Source organism: Scomber scombrus, chromosome 12 (genome assembly GCF_963691925.1).
Source record: "Scomber scombrus chromosome 12, fScoSco1.1, whole genome shotgun sequence".
NCBI lineage: Eukaryota > Metazoa > Chordata > Actinopteri > Scombriformes > Scombridae > Scomber > Scomber scombrus.
Window position 1 is genome coordinate 13810942 of NC_084981.1, and position 21643 is coordinate 13832584.

The 21643-nt window shown below is 41.2% G+C and overlaps 2 protein-coding genes across 2 annotated transcripts; both read left to right on the forward strand.

The window, feature by feature from the left end:
• Nucleotides 1–6245: 6245 nt before the first annotated feature.
• On the forward strand, nt 6246–10642 carry LOC133991913 (daf-12-interacting protein 1). The gene has a single exon (XM_062430521.1). It carries the CDS (start codon nt 6298–6300, stop codon nt 9850–9852), a length of 3555 nt encoding a protein of 1184 aa, XP_062286505.1. The 5' UTR covers nt 6246–6297; the 3' UTR covers nt 9853–10642.
• Nucleotides 10643–12271: 1629 nt separating this feature from the next.
• vstm4a (V-set and transmembrane domain containing 4a) lies at nt 12272–20947 on the forward strand. The gene is made up of 8 exons (XM_062430581.1): nt 12272–12430; nt 13614–14078; nt 17595–17648; nt 17739–17846; nt 17942–17975; nt 18058–18206; nt 18861–18922; nt 19651–20947. Exons 1-8 carry the CDS (start codon nt 12382–12384, stop codon nt 19810–19812), a joined length of 1083 nt encoding a protein of 360 aa, XP_062286565.1. The 5' UTR covers nt 12272–12381; the 3' UTR covers nt 19813–20947.
• The last annotated feature ends 696 nt before the right edge of the window (nt 20948–21643 follow it).

The window sequence follows — 21643 nt, forward strand, 5'->3', positions numbered from 1 at the left end:
GTTGGACATTATCCCCACAGGAAGACGACACAGAGCCTGGGAACTAACAGGCTCCCATCTCAGCGCCCATCAACTGCATCACCCACCATTGAGATGTCTCGGCGTGTACGGGACACCATCAGCTCTGTCAAAGCCCTCCAGCACAAAATCAAAATGATGAAGGAGCAAAACATTGCAACAGAGATGACGGCAAATAAATCAGGAGTATTTTATAACAATGATAATTTAATTCAATTTGGCAACAATGCAGTAACAGCAGCACCAAATGTTGTCAGTAAAATCACCAGCGCAGCTCCCTTTAACATCAGCCAGTTGCTTACACCTCAAGTCCATGCACATCAAGAGACATCAGAGGTGCAGCAATGTGCGGTTTCACCCCAACCTGTGGAACATGCTCCAGTGCGAGCTGAAAGCAGGGGAGCCACTCCTGATGTTAGGATGTCTAGCTATAAATCCAGAGCTTCAAGCCTCCTCTTCAATCTCAAAGACAACAGGAAGAGAGTGAAAAGCACCTACAGTCCTACCAAATTTAAAGGTTTGGAGACACTGGAGAAAAACAAACAACCCTCCTCCCAGGAACCCAGAGACATTGTGATAGATATTCCTGAGTTTCCAGATTCAGATATTAAAAGTTCCCAGGTTGAGGAATCCAACTGGACACACAAGGCCTCACATCAATATGTACAACAACATCATAGCTCTGGACTGTCACTTACAGCAATGCATTCTCAAACTGCGACAGCATATACAGGACAAAATTCTGAGTACATTTCAAGTGAATACCAGACAGCTCAGATGCAAAATGAGACGGTTTGTCATTCTGGGTTCACTAGTTATATACCTGAAAATTACTCTAGCAATCAGCTGGCTAATGGACAGAATCTCCATGAGGACTTATCGTCATTTACTCCTTATAAGCAAGGCATGTTTGAGAGCGTAGAAACTCTGGGAGGGGATGTATACAGGGGTAAACCAACTTATAGAGCTACAGACATGCCAAGGCTAAATGCTGAAAACAATCAAGTCAGAGAATATTTAACAGGTAAGGTAAATACTCAGCAACATTTTAGTGAAGCAGTGGGAATGGAAAACACAAAGGTGGATAGATATCAGCAACTAAAAGAGAACAAAAATGATTACAGTAATGTGTCCTCAAAGGATAGGTGGAGACAGACAAACAACCAAGACACAGAAAAGCTCAGTCTGAATGCAGATATCTCTCCATGGAAACAAGGCATATCTGCTTTAATGGAAAAAGACAAGCATGCACAGGATTACCAAAAAGCAGCCTTGATAAAGGAGGAACTCAGTTCACCAAGAGACAAATACAGAAGAGAACATCCACAGAATATGAATCAAGAATTCAAGCAAATGCCACAAAATGCTCCACCTTTTAATGATGCTGTACAAAATCCAGCATATCATGGAAAACAGCAACCTGGAGCATTTAGGGACAAATATGCACTTCAAAAGTACTCTGGACAGAATGAGGAAACAGAAATGAAAGATAATTACTTGACACCAGATTACAATAGATATACTGATCAAGAATATAGAAACAAACACGCCTTTTATTCAGATGAGGACAAAACTATTCTCATGCAAGAAACAGGTCAGAGAAAACAATGTTCACCAATGCTAAAGGAGCAAAGGCTCCAGCCAAAAGAAGCTAAACAACAGTTTGAACACAATATGCAAAATAATCCATTATCTGTCCCTGACAAAGCATTCGCTCCAACAATTGCCAACCAGGTGCAGGATAGACAGTTTGTTGAGGTCAAGGCTGCACAGGACATGGCAGAGCAGATACAAGTACAGCACGCCCAGACAGAGCTGGCAAAAGCTCAGCACTGGGCTCAAGCAGAGCAGCCCAAAGCAGAACAAGCTACAGTAATTTTAGCAGGTCAGACTGATTCAGTAAAAGTCAAAGCTGAACTAACTGAGCAGGACAGTATAAAACAGGCAAAAGTAGAGTTTAACATGGCCGACAAAGCTCAAGCAGAACATAATAAAGCAGAACAGCAAAGACAGGAGCCAAGAAAAGAGAAACAGACAGAACAGGCCAGAGGAAAAAAGCCAGAACAAGCCAGACAGGAACTGATAAGAGCAGAGCAAACCAGAGTTCAAAATATAACAGAAATACCAAGAGGCATTACAGAAGAAGTGGGAGTCGAGCATACAAGAGAACAGCAGAGCGAGCAGGTCAAAGCAGAGCAAGCTGATGCAGGGAGGCTAAAAGAAGAACACATAAAAACTGAACTGGTAAAGACCGAGCAGGCTGGGCAGGCAAGAACAGAGCAAGCCAAAACTCAACCAGGCGGAAAAGAAAGACTCAAAGCAGAACAAGTTGAGGCACAGCTGGTTAGAGCAGAACAAGCTGAAAGAGAAGAGACAGAGGGAGAACAAATCAGAGCAATAAAAGCAGAACAATCTATACTACAGCAGATAAAAGTGCAACAGGCCAAAGTAGAGCAAGAGAAGACAAAGGTAGTTGGAGTGGAAAATGTCAAGGCTGAGCGTAATGTTGAGGATGTTAGTGAGAAGAAACCTGAGGAAGATTCAATTCGAACTGATCAGATAAATGCAGAGCAGCCTAAAACAGAGGCAAGTAAAGCTAAAGTGGCAAACACTGAAGTAAGAAAAACAAAACAGGCAAAGTTGGAACAAACCACGGTGGAGCTAGCTAAAGCCGAGCTAACAAAAACACAAAAGACACATGAATGGCAGGCTAAATCCACAGCAAAACTAACCATGTCTCAACAGGTCAAAAGTGAACCAAGTAAAGTTGACCAAGTTAAAACCGAGTTAGCTAAAGCTAAAGCAGAGTTGGCCAAAATAAAGGAGAAAATGAAGGGAGAACAAAAAGAGAAAGTCAGAAGTACTGTTATCACAAAAGGGGATGACATTGCAAAGACTGATGTTCCTTTAAGGGCAAATATCAGTAAAAATGAAGAGCAGGATCAGGCAACACAAATGAATCAACAGAAAAAAGACTCTGCCGTTAGCAGAAATATTAATGGTCGAGGGGCTGATGATTATGAGAGCCTAAGAGAGAAATATGGTTTACCTAATGCAATCTTAACAAACAAAAACAAAGCATCACCTGCAGGAAATGTTTCTTCAAATGATGTCAGTGTAACATCATCTTTAGCACTTAATAAAGTTGAGACAATGAATAACAAGACATCAAAAGACAAATATAATCCAACAAGCAAACCTGTAACACCTAAAACAGAAAATGAGGAGGAAGTAGGCAGCGTTAAATCTAAAGAGGTGACAGAAAGTCATTATATTTACAGTGAGTCATCCAAAGAGTTTAAATTATCTAGTGCTGAATGTTTACCTACCAACGTAGATAAAAGAAAAAATAATGACTCTGTTACTGATAAAGTGAAGGACGACAGTGTTGACAAGTTGGACAAAGGCAGCGCTCTGAAACAAGCTGAAATTACACAGCAAAGAGATTCTAACTCAGCCAAACCCCTTGAAAGAAAATCCAAGTCTTCTGAACATAGTGTAGTTTCAGGTGTTTTCCCTCCCAGAGCACTGTTCCATAAAGAGAGAGTTTTGACAAAGCAGGAGATTTTGACATCCAAGATAAAAGCTCATGCTGAGAAAGAGATTTCGGCCATTAAAGAAAAGGGTTTTTATATACGAGAAGGTTTTACATCCAAAAACTACAAGCAATTGTTGGGTAGTCAAAGTACTAATATAAGGCAGAGGCCACCGTCACACGAGGTGTCGAGAAGGCATGAAAGCACAATGCCCAGTAATACTACACCAAAAGAGCAGATGGGACCTTCAGGAGTACAAATGGAACCAGTCAAGTCCTTTTCAGTTTCTAGCTCTGCAGCAATCGCCTGTCAGATACCAGATCCCTCACAGACACAAGTCCCCAGAGAACCAACAAAGAGCATTGACTCTGTACCAGAAGCAAAACAGGCTGGAAGTCATGTCATGAGTACAGATGGAGGCTTGACAGAGAGTCAGAAGAAAGAGGATCAACCTAGAATTAAGCCACTAACACAAAACAAAGATCAGGAACTTAAGAATGACAAAGGAAACCATGAAATAAAACATGGAGAAAACTCTGAAAAACCAAAAGCGGGTCTTATAAATAAGACTTCAATAAACTTTGACCAACTCAACAAGAAGAAAGAAGATCCATCACAAGCTATAATTAAACATGAAGTAAATCCTGAGGACTCATCACCTCCACAAAAACTGACAACAACTGATGACAGCTTGCAGATCATGGGAATAATGGTAACTGTACGAGAAAGACTGAGTGGCAGTGAGGAGGATACAAGCACCCAAGAGCAACCTCATGTAAAAGAGCACAGTGATGCTGAGCCAGATAAATATCATCCCAGCTCAGGGGTAGAAGTAAGTAAAGAAAATAGATCTTCAACAAATGTTAGCACAGGAGAAGCAAAGGAAACTCATCTTACAGTAAAAGAAGATCAGATTAAAGTTGGTATGAATAACCATCCTGAAAACAAGCAAGAAATCTCAACCAGGAAAGACAATGTGACTGAGAATGTCTCTGAGAAAAGGACAACTCCCCGGCAGGAGAGTTCTTATACACATGTGAGACCCCAAAGGGAAATACAACTCCAAGAACCCCTGACTGAAAAAGATGCACCCCCCACAGTCACTGTACCTGCTAAAAATAAAGTGTTGGCTGAAACTCAACCCCGTCTCTACAAACAGGACATAATAGCAAGAGAAAAGAAAGACCACACAGATAAAACACCAAAAGAGAGCCCAGCAAAGATCATCAAGAAAGATCAAGGAGGAATTATTACAGAAGAGAAAAATCCACAAACAACACAAGCAGAAGATGTCAATGAGAAGTTCATGGTCAAGATCAACTACAAGGACGATTTCAACAGAGCTGATGTTGAAACTCTGATAAAACATGATGTCCAGCCATCAGTGAAAGAAGATATGACAACTGTCATAAATCCTTCCAAGAGCAGGAATATAGATGACAAGAGTGCACCCCTACTGGAAGAAAAGAGACATGACTCAACACAACCAAAGCCACTCATCAAAACCAATCCATCTAACCATTTAACTGAGAATGAAAGCAAAGATGCACCTCTGAAACATCAGCATAAAGATAATCAAGTGGACGATAATATTCATATAGACAGTATTGCCATCAGAGTTGTGCCAGCAGTAACTGAGAAGGACAACCTGAAGATGATGGGAAAACATTTGGAAGGCAAAGTGGGAGTACATCAACACAGCAGCAAAAATGAAACAAGTGAGAATACTCAAAATGGAAAGCCTGAAAAAGTGAAGAAAAATGAGACATCAAAGACACAACTAATGGAGGGAGACTACTTTCAAGTTCAAGGGGTAATAGAAACAAACAATGAACCATACAACAATCGCACAAATGTTGGAGATAGGTCAGATGCCGTTTCAAAGAGAGGGGAACTTCCAGGATTACTTCCAAACACGGCTGCTATCAGCAATGAATCATACAAGGAAGTAAAACATGAAGGCTTTGCGTTGGATCAAAGCAAAAAGAAAACAGTGGAATCTTGCCCAGTAAGCATTCGAGATGAGAACATGAATGATTACTCCACAGAGAAACAGAGCAGTAAATGTGAAAATAAGGATGCAGGTCAAGCTATTCATATCAGACCACACCACACAGAAAGCAAATCCAGTTTATCAGCAAGGGAAAGACATAGCTCAAAAAATTCACAGCCAACAAGGGAAAATGCAGTAAAGGAAAAACCTGAAGTTAAACCAAAACCAAAAGAGAGAGTTTCTACAATACCCGAGATATCAGCAATTGCAGACTATGCCAGATTAAAAGTAATTGTTTCAGAAGAAACAGCTAACACAATTCAGGAATTCCCTCCCAACAAAAAAGAGGGTTTCTTTCCACTAATCCATACTCGTCACAACAGACGTCCAGTGTTCACTGCTGACCCTCAAGACCTCCCTGTGAAAGAGAAGAGTTTGCCAAATAAGACAGAAGTCAGCTCCAAAGTGAACAAAGAGCCCAAAACCGTAGTGTTCCCCATTACAGAGAAAGAACATCAAAGAACAGGCATGTTTAAACTGGGAGAGAAAGAAAGACAAGAGAAAATGCTTATAGATGTCAAAGACAATGAAGGTATCTTAGAAACTGTTGCAAAACATACTCAAGACCTCGCAGAGAGAAAAGTGTCATCACAAGCACATATTAAGAACCAGGCAGGCAGGGAGGAAGTGGCTGGAGCTGGTACCCAAAGAGGTAATCAAGCAGATCAAAGTATTCATCAGCCAAACAACATGCAAGCAACAACATCATCTCCTTCAGTCAACAAGCCAAGAAATTTGTCACAACACCTAAAGCCACTTGATACCTCCAATCTACACGAAAAGACAGAAATTTCCTCAGCTAAAAGAAGGCCAGACTTAGATAGAGACTCTCATCCACAACCAACTGTGGGGCAAATGCACAACATGAAAGAAATAACAACAAATCTAACAAAAGGTGAAAAGACTGAGGAAGACAGGACAGAAAAACCAAGACAAGAAACTGTAGCAACTCCTCATGAAGAAACCACTGCAAAACCTCAGAGCAGGCAAAAACAAGTGGAGAAAGCTTCAAGGACAGAAGTAGAGAGAAATGAGAGAATAAAAAACATAATAGAGGAGAATAGAGCCTCTCTGGCAGAAGAAGAGAGGAGAGCTTCTCAGAGAGAGGAGGAGAGAAGAGCAAGAGAGAGGGAGGCCATATCTATAAGGATCAAGGAGAGGCGGGAAAAACAAAAGGAAGCAGAGCAAAGAGCAGAGGAAGAAAGAAAAGTAAAACAAGTGGAGGAGGAGAGAGCTGCACAAAAAGAAGAGGAGAGGAGGAGGGCAAAGCAAAGAGAGGAGGAAAGGAGAGCAAAACTGAGAGCGGAAGAAGAGATGATGAAAGCTATTGAGGAGAGAAGGAGGGTCAAGCAGAGAGAGGAGGAGATTGCTGCTCAAGAGGAGCAGCAGAGGAGAGCTGCTCTAATTGAGGAGCAAAGGCAAAAGGCCAAACAGGCTGAGGAGGAGAAGAGACTTGCTTTTATTGAGGAGGAGAGGAGGAAAAGAAAACAAAGAGAGGAAGAGAGGGCTGCTCAAGAGGATCAGCAGAGGAGAGACACTCTAATGGAGGAGCAAAGGCAAAAGGCCACACAAATTGAGGAGGAGAGAAGAAGAAAAAAAATAGAGGAAGAAAGAGCTGCTCAAGAGGAGCAAAGGCGAAAGGCCAAACAGATTGAGGAGGAGTGGAGAAGAAAACAAAGAGAAGAAGAGAGAGCAGCTCAAGAGGAGCAGCAGAGGACAGCTGCTCTAATTGAGGAGCAAAGGCGAAAGACCAAACAGATTGAAGACGAGAAGAGACTCACTTATATTGAAGAGGAGAGGAAAAGAAAACAGAGTGAGGAGGAGAGAGCTGCTCAAATTGCAGAAGAGAAAATAATTAAACAGATTCAGGAACAGAAGAAACATAAGGAGCAGGTTGAGGAGAAGAGGAAAGAAAGACAGAAAAAAGAAGAGTGGATAAGAACTCAAAAAGAGGAGGAGGAAAGGAGAGCTGCTGACAGAGAGAAAGCAATTCTTAAGCAAAGAGAGGAACAGCAAGCCAAAGAGGAGAGGGCCAGGCAGCTTGAGGAGGCAAGTCAGGCAGCACAGAGAGAGGAGAAGCGAGTAGCAAGAGAGAGGTTGCAGGCTCAAAGAGAGGAGGAGGTAAGGGCTAAAAAGAGAGAAGAAGAAAAGTTACCAGCTCAGAGAGAGAAGGAGAGAGTTTCTCGGGTGGAGGAGTCGAAAAAAGCAGCGAAGAGGATGGATGCTCTTCAGTACTATGCCATCACCTCAACAGAGTCAGAAAAGAAATCCAGAGAAAGACAACTACGCTCTCCTGTACCCTCCCAACACAGAAACAATGCACCTGAGTCAGCCGAGGACTCTGGATCCTACAATAGGCTTTGCAGGTCTCATAACGCTGCATCTCCAGCTCCATCCCTCCCCCGCTCCAACACATCCTCTCCTGCAGTGGGAGCCAAGCCCTCAATGTTCAGGGTGAAGGATAACACCATAAGAGGTTCCTATTTCACCAAATCAGTCAAACCACGCTTCCATAAGAACTTCGGAGAAGATTTCAGGGTTGGTTCACCTTGGTCTGACAGAGGAGATGAGGAGCTGGAGATAATGAGACATAACGCAGGAACCCCAATTCATCCTGATACAGCCACCAGACTTGCTGCTATCAAAGAATCTTCAACCCTTCAGCTATCTTCATCACAGGATTACTCAGCCCCTCCGTCACACCACAGGCCCTACAGCAGGAGAAGCATTGTTCTGGATGAAGATGACTCCCGCTCTGTCATCAGCAACATGTCTGAGGATGTGGAGAGTTTTGTCACCAGTGTGGGGGACCTGGCAGATATACGGGGCCTATATGACTACGAGAGGCCGGATTCTGCATGCAGTTTCAGTAGTGATGTGTCCCGCTTAGGAAAGCCTCCAGTTGTTCCCCCAAAAAGCGAGAAAGCCCTGCTTAGGGCGAAAAGGCTGGCCAAACGTAGGATAAAGAAAGAGTTGTCCAAAGCTGCAGCAGACAGCCCGGCTGAGAAATCTCTTCAAGAGGTCTCAAGTACTCCTTCCACCTCCTCCTCTGAGGTATGCTCCTCCAACCGCCATGCTGTGGCTTCCCCTCATTTTTCCCCACCTGTGTCCCTTGCTCATGCACAAGCATTGGAGTCTAGCTTGCCCTCTTCGCATTCAGAGCCCCAGCCTTCTCGTCGCTCTTTCCATGCCTCCCCTCATGCTACTGCCCCTGTCTCCCTCCCAGTTGCCTCCCCTCACGCAACTACCCCTGTCTCCCTCCCAGTTGCCTCCCCTCATGCTACTGTCCCTGTCTCCTTCCCAGTTGCCTCCCCTAATGCCACTACTCCTGTCTCCCTCCCAGTTGCCTCCCCTAATGCCACTACTCCTGTCTCCCTCCCAGTTGCCTCCCCTCATGCCACTACCCCTGACTCCCTCCCATTTGCCTCCCCTCATGTTACTGGCCCTATTTCCCATCATGCAGCTCTTAAGACAGTTGCTCATGTTCCTTCTTCTCCCACTCTCCATCATTCTAACCACCCAGCTCCAGTGACACAGTACCATGTAGAGTCAAGCTATCCCCACTCCTACCCGCTGACCCAGCGTAAGGTGTTGCAAGACCTTGACTCAGGTCAGTACTTCGTAGTGGATGTTCCTGTTCAGGTGAAAACAAAAACTTTCTTTGACCCAGAGACAGGGAAGTATGTTCAGCTGAATGTGCGCGAGTCTGGCCAGAGCACCTCCCGACCCCAGTCCCAGCAACCGCACCCACAGCCTCAGCTACAACCCCAAGTGCCAGCCAAGCAGCAACAACAGCCCCTCTCCCAAGCTTCTCCAGCTGGCAAGCCCTATGTGGTTTATCAAGGCTACCAGGGTTATCCACAAGGCTACCAACCTGCAGAGACCTCCTCCGTGCACCCCCAAAGGTCATCCTCAGTTAGGTCAACCCCAGTGACTCTCTCCCAGGATCAACAGCCTGCTAGGGAGAACCACACCTACAGACATCAAGCCCCCGAAAATGAACAGAACTCGGAGGGGCATCGCTACAGCCCAGAGAAGACTCCATACATGGACACGGTTAATGATAAAGACAAAACACATAACACAGTTTACAACACACATGGCTCATATGAGTGTGACACAAACAGCCAGCTTGCAGAAAGCTTGGTTTGTGAAACTGACAACTCAGCTCATTCAAGGTATGAGTCCTGTGATATAATAACCATGGGTGAACTGGAGGACTTTATGGAGGTGTCTGACTGCTGAGGGGGTTTAAGGGGTTGATTATGCAATGCATACAAGTGGCTAAGTAAATCATTTGATAAAATAAAGCTACCCAAAAGCACAGTATGAATGGATCATCATATAAATTATGTTGTTTGTAAATGTGACTTTTTAAGGGAAAAAAGTCTCAATGTTTTTGCTTCGTAGCTGAAAAAAGTCCCTGTGGCATGCTGTTAAATTGCTGCTGTCAATTTTGGAGAATTATTGTTAAGCTATTTATTGTGTTACAGAGAAGTTCACCATTCCATTTGACTTTTTGAATGTGAGACGCTAAGATATCTTTCTTGTGTATACAGTGTGATCAATAATCTGTTGCCTCCTAGAAGTACATTATGATGTAGCAAATAGCCCAGCCCAGAGGAATGTTTAGTTTCTGATATGAACACTGATCGGCTTGCTTAAGTTGTCATTCTCTTTTCTTGTAGGAGAAAAATCCTACTTTTGGCATTTTGTGATGCATGAAATCTTAAATCCACAGCGTCAATCAAAGATCTGCAGATTGTGTAAAGCATAGTTTTGTGTGTTCAACCACTGTGTGAAAGTTGAAACATGGGGATGTCATAATAGCTGTTTGTAAGTTTTAATTTCATACTGTAGTCCATTTTTAAAGTGGGAGGTTTGTGAGGATGTTTCTTTGTTGCTGTGAGTAGTGTGACATGGACTTGTTCAGGCAATAAAAACACACTTCATTCAAACTAAATAATTTCTCACCACAATAAATGTTTCAGAATCACATTGTAAAGGTTATAAATAAACAAAGAGGAAATGTAAAAGAAGATATTGATTTCATTTTACTACACAAAAGACTGTAACAATATAATATTACCGCCACTGGTTCCATGTTCTGGCTGTTTAAACGTCCTATGGGTCTGAATGACTCTAAATGAAGAGTCTCTTTACTGAGTGCATAAGACAATTACAAAGTGTTATTGAGAGAGTGCAATGATAAGTCCTGAGAGAGTTTATAGACAGAAAAAGAGAGAATAACATTTTGTATATTAAATCAGTGTGTGTGTGTGTGTGTGTGTGTGTGTGTGTGTGTGTGTGTGTGTGTGTGTGTGTGTGTGTGTGTGTGTGTGTGTGTGTGTGTGTGTCCTTTTTCTGTATGAACCTATCCAAATGCTTAAATCTTTGCCTACTATACCGTTGGGATCCAATAATAGAAATAATACAGTCTGAAAATGTCTTTCCTTTGATTTCCCTTGTTTCAAACTCAGATTTAATGTACACTGCTGTGGTGGGAATGCCTGCTTACAGTGCTCCCAGGTTTCTCAGTGACCTCAAATATGTTTTTGTTGATCCCCTGAGAAGCAGTAACCTGCTTTGACCACTGCAGGGCAGAGGAGAGTGATTCCTCCGGAGGAGACAGACTTATGTAAAGGAAAACTTTAAGGGAAACCCCAAGTTAAAGTTGTACTGAAGAGGACATAATGCTTCTCAACAGTCACCAGAAGTGTTATTTTGACACTTTTACACATGACCATTAAGTGATAAAACTTCAATTACAGTATTTTTTTTTTTGAAACCCAAAGAATAAAGTTAAGGAAAGAGTGATCCACTTTGTCAACCAAGCCAATACATTTTCCAGTGAATCTATGCTTTTTAAGAGAATCCTATGTATAATCTAAAAAGTTAAATCTGTTGTGTAATCCCATTTGGCTTTGGCAAAGCTCAAAGCGCTAGCAGAAGCCCTGCCTCAGCAGTTTAGCCTGCCCAATAAAGCAGCATGCTTCATACCACTGGGACAGTCTCACAACCACAGCCAGAGACAAGCCCATGCCACTCTGTCCAACAGCCAGACAGGGAGAGGTCCTACGCACACACACACACACACACACACACACACACACACACACACACACACACACACACACACACACACACACACACACACACACACACACACACACACACACACACACACACACACACATATATATATATATGCATGAACACATTACTGCATGCAGAAATAAAGAGCACATGTATGAACATCAGCATTTGGTCTTTGTGAGCTCTATGGGAGATGCAAAATGAGCATAACCACTTGGCTTTCAAAGTAGCTTGGATGATGGAAATGCATGTTTAGTGCTTTATTATATAGTATAGGCTTCTCAAAATGATTCACAATGCACATACACGCATACAAACCACAAGACTTGACCATTGCATTGAAGTACTGAGGTTTTGGGCCTTGGTCCAAGACTCCTCATAGGAACACAGGAAATGACATTTCCTACGTTTTGCAGGACACACAGTGAGCGAAAGAGAGAGAGGGAGAGACAGACAGAGAGAGAGAGAGAGAGTGAGAGAGAGTACTGGGAGAGAGAGAGTGGGAGTTTCTAAGTGGGAACAGAGCATTTACTGTTTCATATTACACAGAAAAGAGGAGAAGAGTTAATGGTGGGTAAGGGCTCTGGTGGGTCGCGCAGTCAGTCTCTGTTTTAAATGTAGCTGCTTGTGTAAGTGCTGTGCAGTTTTCTGGGTTTATGGATTCGCTGACTGTGGAAAATGTACTTCTCTATAGTGGTCCTTGTCCTGACTAAGGCTCTGGTCACAGGTAAGCTTTACCTTGTTTACAGCAATACTACAGCAGTAAGAAAGCGAGCATTGATTTATTATCTAACATATGGTTAAATCATAAAAATTGCCTTTATTATGGGACTTTAATGAGAGGCCAAATGAAATAAAACACTTCCCTACAGTAACTGAATATACATAAACAATAATAATTAGTACTTTAAAGCTTTTTTACAAACTTGGAAAAAGTGTAATTGTTTAAAGTCAAACCAATCGTGGAGTTAAGGAAGTTTGTACTCTGCAATCAGAGAAACACTAATATTTCCCACTCTATAATGTTTTGGTGACTGCTGTATCATGTTGGTTTGAGTCTCTGTTGCTGCTTTGGTTGTCACATTAAATAGTGGAGGACAGACCCTTAGGGAGATTTCCCAAGTAACCAACAAAAAAGGAGCGATGCAGCATGGGAGCCCAGATGGTCCCTGTTATGTTGTCGTGTTTTTGTCTTTTAGCCTGCTTGGGAAGGGGGGCGGGGGGTGGACCATACAGATGATGAATGTTTCCCACCTGTAGATTCTCTTTGCATGTCTGATCACACACATTGTGTCCAGACACCATGTCTCTACAAAGACAGACCTGACCCAGCTGGCAGCAGAATAAAAAAACATTACCTGTAGGGAAGTAAAAATTGGGGCACACAATGTCCGACTTATTTGAATCCTAAGCTCTCTTGCGTTTGCTCACTTTTACAGACTGAATTCCCGTCTAAAGATGGAATGACACATATAAGTAGAACCAGTGATAGCAAGCTCTAATGCCATAAATCTTTGCAGCCACTGTGGGTGTGCATATAAACTTACTTTGTTTAAATGCTACAATTATGTTTTATTGGCAGGAAATCAAACATCTTGCAAAAATGAACTCAGACTTTTTCCATGTCGGGCACATTACCAAATCTAGTTAATTACTAATTTAAAAAGTAGGGAGGAGTCACACAAGATACCAGATCATAGCACTCTGTGAGTGAAATAATATGTTTTATGGTTTAGTTTGCTGTTATTCAGTCATAAAACAATAAGTGCATATCATACTTGCAATAAGTGTGTACAGTAGGGTTAAACAAAGACCACATATTCAATAGACTTTGTTATGTGAGGACAAATAATAACATAAAACAAGACAAAGTGTACATAAGCTTAACTTTTTGTGTCTTTTGTCAACAGAGGTATGTTATGCCCTGAATGTGACAGTGGTCCCTGGGCCTGTTGTCATGGTAACAGAGAAAGACAATCTGACACTGTCCTGCCTGGTATCTCAGAGGAAGAGGAGCAGCAGTGTCCTCATCCTCCGCTGGTTCTTTTCTCCCCTGGCTGTTCCCACTCTCACGTCGCCTCCTCCTCCTCCCTCTGCACCATCCCCCTCTCCTCCTACTGCCCTCGAGCCCTCGCAGTTTCTGATTGTGAGGATGGGCATAAAAAAAGGGAAGGTGTATGGGAACTACACCCACCTTTTCCCTCAGCCAAAATTTCGTCTTTATGAGGAAACAGAGGGAGAGGTGTACCGGTTGTGGATTTTCAGTGTGACGGGGATGGATCAGGGTTTCTACACCTGTAGGGTGCAGGAGATCCGCAAACACAGAAACACATGGAGAGCATCATCCAATGGTACCAGCACCACACAGCTGACAGGTAACCAGATGTGTGTTTATACACTGGGCTCTCCATGTCATATTTGTCTTTGGGAAGCATCAGTGCCACATTTAGTCTGATAATGGGGTGAAGGATGAGAGATGAGGGACTATTGGTTAGGTATCGGCTTCTTTTTTAAGAATAAAACATGTTAGAGCTGTTGAGCTGCTTATCAGAAAGTATCCTCCCTGTTTTAGTGTCTATGAGTAAGATGTTGAAGCTCTCCTTCAACAGGGCGGTGGTCCCTGGTAGAGGGAATGCTGAAGGGGAATTTCATGGTGAAGCAAAACAAATGTTTTTAACTTTTTTTTTTTAAAGCAGATTTGGGTGTTAGATTGCAGTTGTTAGCCTTGTGTTAGATCAAATGAAGTGGAGTTTATTAATATGGTTCAGGCGATTGAAAACAAATCTCTCATCACCACATGACATCATTTCACCTTTTTAAAAAAATACATTCTGTGCAACCTTGATCACTGACATGAGAAACTGAAACACAGAGGAACAAGGGGATTTCTGGTGTTAATAAACTGAAATGTTTTCCCTGGAACACCTTTTTACAAGGAATTCCCTTACAGCCACACACATTCAGCTGAGGCGTGCTGTTCATGTTATCTGGCAGTGGAAATAATAACCGAATAAAGGAAAGGCAACAGTTTTTATTACAGTACAAAGGCCAAACAGGGATGTGTACCATGTATTCACTGACACTCTCTTGGCTGTTTGCTTAAGCAGTGCTTGTGTGTGTTAGAGTGTGACCCCAATCTTCTGGCATTTCCATCTCAAAACAATGAGCTCACACAGCCAAACCACACTCAACAATATCACTCTCTGTGTAAGAGTGTGAGGAGTAAAAGGTTGAGTGTTGCTGAGCTAGCTATGTTCAAAAACTCTAAAATACATGACGACAGCATTCTGGGTTTACTTTATGCAAGCCTCTGGAGGAAAATTCAGTGGAACTTATTTAGTCTGAGCCAGGAATCTGTGAGAAATCAACAATAAACAATCTTAACGAACCTAGCCAAGAACTACACTATTATAAACACACTAATTATTAAGGTGCATTGGATAAAGCGGTTCAACAGGGATCCAACATTCAAAATGCTGCTACCATGCAATAGGTTTGTCTACACCTGACACAGCTGTAAAGTTTACCTTTCATTACCTCTTATGCCTTAAAAGTGAAAAGGTTTCAGTTTGACAGAGCCATCTGACAACGCCCTGCCCTATATTCAGGGCTATGTCCCACTAAGGAAGCCATGCAACCTCAGGCATCTCTGACATGCATTGACCACAAAACCAGAAACACAAGAGCTGACATTATAAGCGCAAACAAAGAGAAAACTAAGTTATAAGTATAATCCAGGGAACCCCTCAGTCTGCAGGAAAGGCTACACCCCACTTAGATCATTGGACGGATTTTAGTCAAAAGATTTTGCAGATTTTGGGAGAGTCTCATCTCTAAATATGAACTATATGAACCTAATGGTCGAGTGTTTGCTGCTGCTTTTCTAAACTGGTCAAATGAGCAGACAGTCTGCACTTTTAAATGAACTTTTAAGAGCTGCTGCTGTCTGGTTTCAAGTTTCTAACCCCACATGGTACAGAGGATGGCTTACTTTTTTATGCTGTGTCTTCACTGCTAGACCGCGGTAAAGCACACAACCATGAATCTGTACCTAATGGCTTTCAGCTTTGCATGAAAACCTGTGCAGTATATTTTTTTGCATGAACTTGGCTCAGCTGGATGTGCATCTGGACGCATATGTAGAGTATGTACCATACTGGCTGTCTGACAGCCAACCTGTTAACCTAAAGCTGCGTGCACTGATCAGATGTTTAGCATGTGGTTAACCACATTGTGAAGACCAGATACAGTATGTGGTTTATTTGTATTAACTGTTAACTACTCACATTTTAAGAAATACCTTTTAAATATAGTCTGCCACCTCGTCAAATGAGTAAAACTAGGGCTAAGACTCAAGGCATAGTTAGTTTTACTGTTATGGAATATAAGGGAAGGGGGGGAAAAAACAGGAATATCAAACAATTTAATGCAATCCAATAAAACGTCAAAACTGGCCTGAAATAATTATAGTATTTTTGAATTAATACCGTTATTACTCAGTTTCCTTTTTTTTTTTTAAAGCACACCAAGCACATCATTAGGAACACATGTGCAATCTAATGATATCCAACCCATTGAAAAGTGTTCCTAATATTTTGTACACAACATTAACATACATTAAGGGGCAAAATATTAGGAACACTTTTCAATATAATGCTCTCCAATACATCACCACCCACTATGACCTCAATAATAAACATAAAGTAGAGTTATCACCTTTTCTCACAAAGCCAACACAACTGCACAGGTGGTCCTAATTAAGTGCTCACTAAGTGTACGTAAAAGCTTTTTAAACATGAAAAATATTTATTGCATTGCATTATATTGTAATATTATCCTATTATTTATCCATTCAATGTACAGTCAAACTTGTATTTTAGAGAGCCCCATAAGTCCTGAATGATAATATTTCTTTATCTTGTGCACGCAAGATGATAACTGTGCAGACAAGATAACCTGTGTACACATGATAATATCAACAAGAAAACTTGTTAATCTTACTCATTAATCTTTATTCTTCTGTTATCTTTTTCGGTGGCTCAATATTTTTTATGACTTATTTTAAGAAAAAAAGAAAGAAACGTCAGCAGTATCTTGAATGTTGTGATCTTATTGTAAGAGTATCTTCTCCTGCTATAACTGCCTGTACATTTGAGCATTGATACAGTTTCTGATACAGTTTTTCATGTTCAGCCAAAACACAAAAGCTACTGTTTTGCTCCCTGACATTAATTAACATGATATTCAGGCCATATTTGACAATTCCGCAGGCAGTCTGTAAACAGGCTAGAAGTCAATTAGAGTTAATATCTTATCATTTCTTATTAATATGTTTATCAACCTGTGTTTAAAAGACATATTAAAAACTCATTACGAGGAGCAGAGACTAAGTAATTTATATAGCCTCTGTTCACTCTCCTCAACCTCTTGTTAAATACCCCTGACCTATTTGCAGCCCATCACTCATTGGCACATACTGACAACAACTTCCTTATTCGTCCTCTTTTTTCCGCACTGAGAAGCACACAATGAAAATTACGACATGAAACAAATGTGAAGCGACCAACAAAAGGAAGCAGAGGTACAGAGCAACGGGGAACCGCCACACACTGTCCAAGAACAGCAGTCTAGCCAGGCCCCTGCGTGTGTGTATGTGTGTGCGTGCATGTCTATTTTTGTGTGTGTGTGTGTGGGATGGCTTTGGCTGATGCTATAGAAGACTCACCCTTCATGACAGCGGTTTTGATATTTCTGGAAACCACTAAGGCTGTCTGCTGTACTGGGTCAGTGCCCTCAGACAACAGCAATTTACAAAGATACTTAATGTGGGCACAGTTTTTTGTCGTTCACATTCTGCTTTTGCTGACTTTTTGAAACACTTGTTTCTCCAGTGCACTTTACTCTTGAGGACGGTAGCAGTGAAGGAGTGTGGCGTTTATTTGCAGGTACTGTTCTTGACTTTTGCTAATTTTGTTTCAGTTTACAATATAAATATCTTATCTTTTTCTGAGGTTTTATCTGTCTCTGTTTTCAAGACGTGTATGTGTGTGCTGTGCTGATCTGCTCACTGGGCCTGCTGTCCATCTTTCTGTTCACGCTGGTCCTCACCTGCCAGTACTTTTACAGGAGACACAGACTCAAAGGTCGAACATTTTCTTACTAAACCTTCAAATAGCTCCACATAAAGCAATACTTTGGTTGCTTAACTTTTTTATTTTTTGCACTTTTTGCTTCACAGCCATTTACCTTTTGGTCAGATGTCCAGAAAGCAGGTACAGTATGTCTTCAGCAATAAGAGTGTGATACTAGTGGTAGAGATTGTCTATTCAAGTTAATCTGCTCTGCTCCATGCAGTTCAGGAGAGACTGTTACCAGCTCCAGCAGTTCATCGAGTTCTCCCCCAAGAACAAAAAGGAAAGACACAAGACAGAAAACTGACAGAAAAGTCGCCGTAAAATCACCTGAAGTCCCAGAGGAGCCAACGCCACACATACCAACCAAAGGTAAAGCAACAAATTGAGTGGGGGATGTGATATCTTGTGCATCTTATATTCTTTCACAGGTCAATTAGGCTGTAAATATGTGTACGTAGTGAACTAATATAGCCTTTATTCTTTAAACTACAGCACCAAGATCAGATATGTTCACAGTCTAGTCTTTTGGGATACAGTGGGTCATTGGTTGGTAATGTGACCTCACAGCGTGGGGGAACCTGGTTTATTTTCCACTCCTGCTCTTTGTGTGTGGAGTTTGAGTTTCCTCAAAATATTCCAAACACACTGGAGGCATTAAATTCACAGGGGGAGGAGAGAGGCTCCAGTCTCCTGTGACGCAAAGAAAATGAATTACTGGGTAAAGAAAACACAGTAAATGAAGGTATCCAGCAAGGACAAAGGCAGAAAATGATACTGATCTCCATGGTGAAAACTGCATAGGTTGGGAGACACTGGGAGACCAGCAGAAAACGGAGGGGAACATTGTGTAAAATCCCACTGAGTATATTGTCTGACGCTGAAAATGGTAGAATAAATCTTTTTTTCTGTAATAAACAGTACATTGAAAACCACATAGTACATACACAAGCAGTGCATATTTTTAAATTTCATTTCTCTGGCTATTTTGAGTCAATTAAGGTGGTCTCTGTTTTTCCGTGCCAGTTGCTGCAAAGAGAACTCAGAAGCTCAGAAGGTTAAAGACTCAGCCAAGGAGATCTGCCACTGTAAGTCTTCTCATCTTCACACATCACACAGGCTCAATGATTCCCTTACCTCTGTCCACTACTTCCATCATATGATTTATTTAACATTCTGTATGCGCTTAATAGATTTGTTAAAACAAATGTATTAATATTTTTAGATAATTATTTTTTTAATGCACGCAGTTGTTATTGAGATAAATGCAACGGGGAATTTGTCTCATGATTGCATGATTGTCTACTGGAGTTTTTTGCTGTCTCTTCATTCAGTTATGAGCTTGATAATTCTATTTAGCTTTATTGCTTCTCAAACACAATTACTTATTTAGAGTGCTTCATTGGTTTTATATCTACAATAAAAGTGTCAAACAAGTATATAGAGAAGAAAACTACTCAAACTAAGGATCATCAGTATTTCTACCGATGCTGCTCTTGTGATTTTGAAGATGTGAGCATTTGCTTTGCACGAACATACTGATTGGATTAGTACAACTTGGAGGATCTGAAGATGGTGCATAGGGCCCCTTTTGTACCGAATGTTTTTCAACTTAACTGAATGTTCCGAGAGGTCCTACAAACACATACTAAGTAGATGTTTTCCATGGAAACTGAAAGAATACCACTGTTTACTGAAATAAGATTAGTTGTCTGTGAGAAACATCTTTGTTTACTATGTACATGCAGCACTCCTCTGCCTTATCTGTGAGCTAAATTCCTTTAAGTTCCTCTCATCATATCCCTCCTTTTTCCAGCCTCGAGTATCACGAGTATCACAAGAGGATAGTCTGACATATGCAGAGCTGGAGCTGGTCAGACCAAGGCCGGAGCCCCCAGCCTCCTCCAGCCCTGACCCCACAACCTCCAGCCCGGACACTGTGTATGCTCAGATCCTCTTCCAGGAGAAACAGCTGTAAACACAGCAGCTTTAGACACATGGATGTCATGGTACCTCCTGGTGAGGGTTGAGATACAGTTCTGCAAGCTGAATTGAGTGGCATCCAAAGGACTATATTTATGAACTATCAATATGGCATTTAGCATTTGATTTTTGGCTGCAAGTATGCTACAACTGTTGGTAAATGGGATGAGGGTTTTGTGTTTCCTCTGAGCGGCTCCGTTCCAGCACAGCGGTTTTTGGGTCTTATGATTCTGTTGTTTTGTTTGTTGCCATCGCTGGCCTGTGAGCCAGATGTTTAATACTCCGACTGTTAGGCTAACTATTCTGTATACACTCAGGAGACTCTGTGGAAAGAAATCATTGTCCAGGCTCTTTTACTGCAGTGTCATGAGGCACTGTAACACTTGCCTTTTTAAATGCATTTATAATTACAGTACTACTAACACACCAAATTAATAAATATATGCCTGGGTCTGACATTCAAAGAGTCTTTGCTTTTCATAAATCTTGTTTTTAAAAACATGTTTAAATTGGTTTTGATTCTGTAACAATTTTGTGTCACAAACAGCCGCAGTGCATCCAATGTCTTACATACAATGGACAGTAGTATAAACTGTATATATCATAAATCACATTACAACACACTTACTGAGAACCTACTCATTAAACAATATGACAGACTGAGGAATGAACATTCAACAAGTTCTGTAACTTATTATCTAATAGCTAGCATGTTGGGAAACATTCTTATTTGCTCTCTGGCAGTTAGATGAAAAGATTGATATAGTTCACAAATATCTATTTGGTAAATTTGAGTGGACAGCTAGGCAGCCAGTTAGCTTAGCATAGCATAAAACTCAGAAACTGGGGGAAATAGCTAGATATCCAAAAGTAACAAGATCCTCCATAATATGTAAGCGATAAGTGTGTTTATATGCAGAAAATATATAATTTTCTACCATTAGACTCTATGTTTGGGTGTATGTATGTACGTATATGTGTATGTGGATATATACCCACTTATTTATCTATTTATCATTATTATTATATTATTAGAATTTTTGTTATTATTATTAATTACCTACATGTGCCTTCTTGTTCTGTTGTTCCTTGTTTGTAATATTAACAAAATGTGCAATAAATAGATGTTTTTTTTAAAAACCCAAAAAACAAGATCCTCCAACCAACACCTCTGAAGCTCACTTATTCATAATTAATTATATCTCATTAAACTAAAAATAGGAATGACAAGTTGCAAAAATATCAAAAGGTTACTCCTCCTAGCAAAGAAATACTTCAGCCAATAGCCATTCGTACAATCACAATTTACCATTTTATTACTCAAGAACTTAATAGGTGCTGGTAAGCAGATCTTCTTTGAGTCAGACTAGCTGTTTCCCTCCCATTCCCAGTCTTTATCCTAAGCTAAGCTGCTGGCTGTAGCTTCATATATACCAGACAAACATGACTAATACTTTTCTTCTCATTTACAGCAAATAAGAAAGCAAATAAGCCAATGTCCCAAAATATTGAACTATGGATTTAAATGTAACCTCTGCAATGGCAAAAGGGGATATTTGATGTAATTATTACCAGGTAATGCCAAGCAGCCTGGATATTGATTCGACTGAGAGTATTGTGCCTCTGATTTGGAAATTACACCAAAATTGCAGAGGCATAAGCATCAAAAAGGAATTCTGGGAGCAGCAGGCATTACGCTCAAGTACCCCACAAAGGTGGAGGATGTAGGCCATTTTGTGAAGGTCAGTGTGTGAAAAATGGGATGAAGAAAGAGGCGCATGGAGAAAGAGAATGATGCACATCCACACCCCTTCTCTTGGTGAGTG

Excerpts from the sequence above, each read along its gene's own strand:
- LOC133991913 (XM_062430521.1), top strand. The coding sequence starts at position 6,298 with ATGCAAGCAACAACATCATCTCCTTCAGTCAACAAGCCAAGAAATTTG.
- vstm4a (XM_062430581.1), top strand. The coding sequence starts at position 12,382 with ATGTACTTCTCTATAGTGGTCCTTGTCCTGACTAAGGCTCTGGTCACA. Across the intron at positions 17,847-17,941 it reads CAGGAGACACAGACTCAAAG|CCATTTACCTTTTGGTCAGA; the intron begins GTCGAACATTTT and ends TTTGCTTCACAG. Across the intron at positions 18,207-18,860 it reads GCCACACATACCAACCAAAG|TTGCTGCAAAGAGAACTCAG; the intron begins GTAAAGCAACAA and ends TTTCCGTGCCAG.